The sequence below is a fragment of the Amblyraja radiata genome, chromosome 21 (assembly GCF_010909765.2).
Source record: "Amblyraja radiata isolate CabotCenter1 chromosome 21, sAmbRad1.1.pri, whole genome shotgun sequence".
Taxonomy (NCBI): Eukaryota; Metazoa; Chordata; class Chondrichthyes; order Rajiformes; family Rajidae; genus Amblyraja; species Amblyraja radiata.
Genome location: NC_045976.1, coordinates 41,634,690 through 41,641,266, shown reverse-complemented (window position 1 = coordinate 41,641,266; position 6,577 = coordinate 41,634,690). Strand labels below are relative to the sequence as shown.

Genomic DNA, 6,577 nt, shown 5'->3' with positions numbered 1-6,577 from the left:
TCCTGCTTTCCCCCCCATAATCCCTTGATTCCGTTAACCCAAAGAGCTACATCAGGGGACGACAGATGGCACAATGGGCTAAGTGTTCGTCTGGCGACCGGAAGGTAGCCGGTTCGAATCCCGCTTGGAGTGCATACTGTCGTTGTGTCCTTGGGCAAGACACTTCACCCACCTTTGCCTGTGTGTGAATGTGTGTGAATGTGTGTGAGTGATTGGTGGTGGTCGGAGGGGCCGTAGGCGCAGATTGGCAGCCACGCTTCCGTCAGTCTGCCCCAGGGCAGCTGTGGCTACAGAAGTAGCTTACCACCACCGAGTGTGACTGAGGAGTGAATGAATAATGCGATGTAAAGCGCCTTGAGTATTAGAAAGGCGCTATATAAATCCCATCCATTATTATTATTATTATTACATGTAATGGGCCTGTCCCACTTGCTGATTTTTTCGGTGACTGCCGGCGTCATTGACTGGCGTATCAGGGTTGCCGAAAGATTTCGAACGTTTCAAAATCCAGCGGCGATACTCGAGGGGACGCCGCGCGTCGATACGTCGTCGTGCCGCGACTTTTTCGGTGACCTGATACGTCAGCCGATGATGCCTGCAGTCGCCGAAAAAAAAAAATCGGCCGAGTGGGACAGGCCCTTTTACTCTCTCTTGAGATGAACGGAAAACACGGTCGCGGGAATCGTCTTCCCAGGAAACAGCGTTGGCCCCCTCCCCCCCTCCCCCCCTCCCCCCCCCACACGCAATGAGCGCCCCCACGGAAATCAAAGCTTGTAAACACAATGATTGGAGATTTAAACATTTCTACATGCAATATTGGGCTCTGGTCTCCAGTGCCAATACTTGAAGATTACAAATACCACACACTAGGCGCGACTCTCTCGAGCGTTTGGTCCACAGAAACTTCACCGACGGTGGTCTCACACAACGGCTTCCCAAGGCTTGTGTTGGGGTGAATATTTAACACTGGGGTTCCACTATTTCATGCCACACTAGAGTGGAGCGACAGACTGGTCCAGGGAGCATGCTGCTATCACGGGCAAAGCACAGGCCTCGCAGTTTCTTCAGTGTTACACCACGTGTGGGGAGGATGTTCTTCCCCCCTCGTCAAAGTATCCTGTCCATCCTGGGGTTGGTGAAGGAGAAGTTGTTGAACATGTTCTGGTCCATGCTGTTGATCAGAGTCCTGTCCGCACACGACAGCTTCGGCTTCTCGTTCAGGAACTCCTTGTCAAAGTTGCTGCAGTCACTCGCTGACTTCTGTCGGGGAAACAGACACAGATTCATCATCGAGTTAAAGAATTACAGAGACACAGAGAGAGAGACGGAGGGAGAGGCGGAGAGAGAGGCGGAGGGAGAGATGGTGAGAGAGAGAGAGTATTGAGACTAACTACCCCTATCCAGTTAAACCCTACCCAGTTAAATCGTGACCAGCCTCAGATCAATACTGCTCCCCAATCACCAGTTAGAGTGAACCAAATTATCAAACAATGTAAAGAAACGTATTTGGAACATTGGGATAAAGAAACCAAAAGACAAAGCAGATTAGAATGTTACCGTGCCCTAAAAAGAGATTATAAATTGGCAGACTATCTCTCAACTGTTAGAGACATAAAGCAGAGACAGACCCTCACCAAATACAGGTTAAGTGACCACTATTTGGCAGTTGAAAAAGGAAGACAGAAGCAATTCTGGCAACCAAGAGAAAACAGAATATGCGGCCACTGTTTGACAGATGAGGTTGAAACAGAGGTGCACTTCCTCCTGAAATGCAAAAAATTGACAAAACAAGGAAAGCATACTTTGACAAACTCAGTGTGGCAACCCCTGATTTTAAAGAACTAGATACATCAAAACTAAGAATAATCCTTGGCGAAGGAAATACGGCACATCTTGGTGCACAATACGTAACAGCATGCCATAACCTGAGAGACGGTGAATGACCAACATGCACATATGTACGCACACACTAATTGACATTAACTAACACTAAGAAATTAATATTGAATTGCTAAACTTGCTATTGTGTTGTACTGCTTACAGCTGCAAGAACGTGTAGCAATCAATAAAGGGCTATAGGCCTATTGCAAGTTTATGTACAGGGACATATCTATCCATGCACTGTATACTTGTATTTATACTTATGCATCTTAAATATGTATGTCATGTTTTATACTTTGGCAATATAACAATGTATTTTTTATCATGCCAATAAAGTTTTTAAATTGAATTGAATTGAGAGAGAGACAGAGAGAGACAGAAGCACACAGTGTAGAAACAGGCCCTTCAGCCCAATTTACACACACTGACCAACATGCCCCATCTACACTATTACCACCTTCCTGGATTTGGCCCATATCCCTCCAAACCTGTCCTATCCATGTACCTCTTTAAATGTTTAGGACCGACCCGCTGAGTTACTCCAGCACTCTGTGAAACGTCACCTATCCATGTTCTCCACAGATGCTGCCTGGCCCGCTGAGTTATGGTGCAGCAGCATCTATGGAGCGAAGAAAATAGGCAACGTTTCGGGCCGAAACCCTTCTGGAAATAGACAACGTTTCGGGCCGAAACCCGGAAGGGTTTCGCCCCGAAACGTTGCCTATTTCCTTAGCTCCATAGATGCTGCTGCACCCGCTGAGTTACTCCAGCACTCTGTGAAACGTCACCTATCCATGTTCTCCACAGATGCTGCCTGACCCGCTGAGTTACTCCAGCACTCTGCGTCTGTCTTTGGTGTAAACCAGCATCTGCAGTTCCTCCTCATTACATTTTCTTACCACGGTGGGTCGGAAGGGTGCATCCACTTCCCTGTTTTCCAGTGCTTGCCAGTTTATATTCCCGAAAAAGGCATGTTGCCGGATGTTCCCTTTTATTCCCAGCCTTCTCTCGGGTTCTCTGACGAAGAGCTGAAAGAGACAAACCGGTCGCTGATCACAAGGCAGCGGACGTTGCCGTTCAACGCGGGTATCGTTCAGTCAGGCTTGTTCCTCGCAGAACCCACTGAACCATCTACAAGATGAGAGACAGATTAGGCAGCGGTAGAGTTGCGGCCTCACGGCTAGGGGTTGCCAACTGTCCCGTATTAGCCGGGACATCCCGTATATTGGGCTAAATTGGGTTGTCCCGTACGGGACCGCCCGTATTTGTCCCGTATTTGACGGCTGCTACTCGGGTCGAGGGGTCTGTCTGGTCGTCCGGCCGCGCCTCACCCGTCCCGATGTAGTGCAGCCCATGGAGTGCAGCAGCAGCAGCAGCAGCAGCAGCAGCACCTCGCCCGTAGCCCCGTCCGTCGGTCGGCAGCCCGGCCAGTTGTCTGACCTTCGGACCTTCGCTTACCGCCAACACCACAACCACCACCACCTCCTTCTCACAGCCGATCATCGGTTCACGAGTTGGACGGGGGGCCGGACTGTGCGGGTGGCCCCCGGGCCAAAACTCCTCAGCTGTCCCGCCGGCTGGGCTTTGTGTGCAGTCCAGCACCCGGGGCCAACTCATCATTCACCCAGCCACGGCCCAGTCGGTCAACGAATTGCCGTGGGGAATTTGTCCCGTATTTTGACCTTTTGTCCCTTATTTGGGAGTGTGAGGAAGTTGGCGACCCAACTCACAGCGTCAGAGACCCGGGCTGGAGTGTCCTTTGATTCTGAGGCTATGAACTCTATTCCTAGACTCTCCCACTAGTGGAAACATCCCCTCCACATCCACAAGATTTACCCCAGGAATGAATACATTGAAACAAACAGAATAATGAAAGGCCTGGATAGAGTGGATGTGGAGCGGATGTTTCCACTAGTGGGAGAGTCTAGGACCAGAGGGCACAGCCTCAGGGTTAAAGGACGTTCTTTTAGGAAGGAGATGAGGAGACATTTCTTTAGTCAGAGGGTGGTGAATCTGTGGAATTCTTTGCCACAGACGGCTGTGGAGGCCAAGTCAATGGATATTTTTAAGGCAGAGATAGATAGATTCTTCACTAGTACGGGTGTCAGGGGTTATGGGGAGAAGGCAGGAGAATGGGGTTCGGAGAGACAATAGACAATAGGTGCAGGAGTAGGCCATTCGGCCCTTCGAGCCAGCACCTCCATTCAATGTGGTCATGGCTGATCATCCACAATCAGTACCCCGTTCCTGCCTTCTCCCCATATCCCCTGACTCCGCTATCTTTAAGAAGAGCCCTATCTAGCTCTCTCTTGAAAGCATCCAGAGAACCGGCCTCCACCGCCCTCTGAGGCAGGGAATTCCACAGACTCACAACCCTCTGTGTGAAAAAGTGTTTCCTCGTCTCCGTTCCAAATGGCTTACCCCTGATTCTTAGATCAGCCATGATTGAACGGTGGAGTAGACTTGATGGGCCGAACGGCCTAATTCTGCTGCTATCACTCATGACCTTATGACGTTGCCATGAGGAGATAATGGAGACGAGTGTTCAAGAAGGAACTGCAGGTGCTGGAAAAGTGTAGACAAAAGTGCTGGAGAAACTCAGCGGGTGCAGCAGCATCTATGGAGCGAAGGAAAGAGGCAATGTATCGGGCCGAAATCCTTGTGGAAATAGGCAACGTTTCGGGCCGAAATCCTTCTGGAAATAGGCAACGTTTCGGGCCGAAACCCTTCCGGGTTTCCGCCCGAAACGTTGCCTATTTCCTTCGCTCCATAGATGCTGCTGCACCCGCTGAGTTTCTCCAGCAATTTTGTCTATTGAAATAATTTGAAATAATCTAATTGCCACACAACCAAGGTCGGTGGTATTTGGGTTGCCAGCAGCGGTACAATAATAAAGAACACAACCACAATAAAAATTTTACACATACATCCACCACAGCATTCATCACTGTGGTGGAAGGCACAGAGCTTGGCCAGTCCTCCTCCATTTCCCCCCGTGGTGGGGACCACCACCCTCCACAGCCGTTGCTGCGGGCGTCCAGATGGTAAGGGACAAAGTCAAAGTCAAGGTGAGTCCAGGATCGGCTCTTCCCAACCAGAGACCGCGGCTTCAGGCTGGTGTAGGCCGCAGGCCGGCGGTCAAAGTTTTAAAGTACCTGCCATGCCGCAGCCGGAAGCACCGCAGTATTGGAGATGGTGCTTACTTTGACCAGGATGTCCTTGCCCTCCTTGCCCAACCAACGCGGGTAGATGGGGTCGTCCGTACGGATGGATTGGAAGAGCTCATCTTCGTCTCCTCCACGGAATGGAGACTGTCCGATCAGCATCTCGTAGAGAAGGACAGCAAAGGACCACCAGTCCACCGACATGCTGTACTTCTGCCCAAGTAGGATCTGCGCAACAAGCGGAACAAGTGGACACAGTCAGACCACACACACCGCATCAGTTCACCTGCAACCTCACCCAACCTCATCTCTTGCATCCGCTGCTCTAGGCGTCAGCTGCTCTACACCGGTGAGACCAAGCGCCAGGCTTGGCGATCGCTTCGCCCAACACCTCCGCTCGGTGTTAACCAACCTGATCTCCCTTCAACTCAGCACTTCAACTCCCCCTCCCATTCCAAATCCGACCTCTCTGTCCAGGGCCTCCTCCATGGCCAGAGTGAGGCCCAGCGCAAATTGGAGGAGCAGCACCTCATATTCCGCTTGGGCAGTTTGCACCCCAGCGGTATGAACATTGACTTCTCCAATTTCAGGTAGTCCCTGCTTTCTCCCGCCCTTCCCCTCCCCTTCCCAGCTCTCCCACAGCCCACTGTCTCCGCCTCTTCCTTTCTTCTTCCCTCCCCTCCCCCCACCCTCACATCAGTCTGAAGAAGGGTCTCGGCCCGAAACGTCGCCTATTTCCTTCGCTCCACAGATGCTGCCTCTCCTGCTGAGTTTCTCCAGCAATTTTGTCCACCAGTATCAGTTCAGTTCAGTTAATTGTCAATGTGTGGGAAGGAACCGCTGATGCAGCTTTAAGGGGCCGGTCCCACTTGGCGATTTTTTCGGCGACTGCCGGCATCATATCGGGGTCCCCAGAAGGTTTCGAACATTTCATAATCCAGCGGCGCCAAAAAAAATGTTGCGCCACTTGAACAAACACGTCGTCACCAACACGTCGTCACCGCCTCTAATTTTTCGATGACCTGAGACGTTAGTCAATGATGCCAGCATCTACCGAGGTACAGTGAAAAGCTTTTGTTGCGCGCTAACCAGTCAGCGGAAAGACAATACATGATTACAATCGAGCCGTCCACAGTGTACAGATACAGGATAAGGGAATAACGTTTAGTGCAAGGTAAAGCCAGCAAAGTCCGATCAAGGATAGTCCGAGGGTCACCAATGAGGTAGATAGTAGTTCAGGACCGCTCTCTGGTTGTGGTAGGATGGTTCAGTTGCCTGATAACAGCCGGGTAGAAACTGTCCCTGAATCTGGAGGTGTGCGATCGTTTTCACACTTCTGTGCCTCTTGCCCGATGGTAGAGGGGAGAAGAGGGAGTGGCCGGAGTGAGACTGGTCCTTGATGATGCTGCTGGCCTTGCCGAGGCAGCGTGAGGTGTAGATGGAGTCAATGGAAGGGAGGTTGGTTTGTGTGTGCGATGGTCTGGGCTGCGTCCACAATTCGCTGCGATTTCTCGCGGTCTCGGATGGAGCCA

At 51.1% G+C, this 6,577-nt stretch overlaps 1 protein-coding gene across 1 annotated transcript in view; it reads right to left on the bottom strand.

Annotated features, from left to right (window-relative positions):
* Positions 1–778: 778 nt before the first annotated feature.
* Positions 779–6,577, bottom strand: part of prkcq (protein kinase C theta) — a 72,915-nt gene continuing 67,116 nt past the window's right edge. The window contains exons 16-18 of the mRNA XM_033040159.1: positions 5,085–5,273; positions 2,781–2,909; positions 779–1,260 (exon numbers count right to left, since the gene is read on the bottom strand). Coding sequence (XP_032896050.1) covers positions 1,108–1,260; positions 2,781–2,909; positions 5,085–5,273 — 471 coding nt within the window. The 3' untranslated portion in view covers positions 779–1,107. The remainder of the gene's footprint in view (positions 1,261–2,780; positions 2,910–5,084; positions 5,274–6,577) is intronic.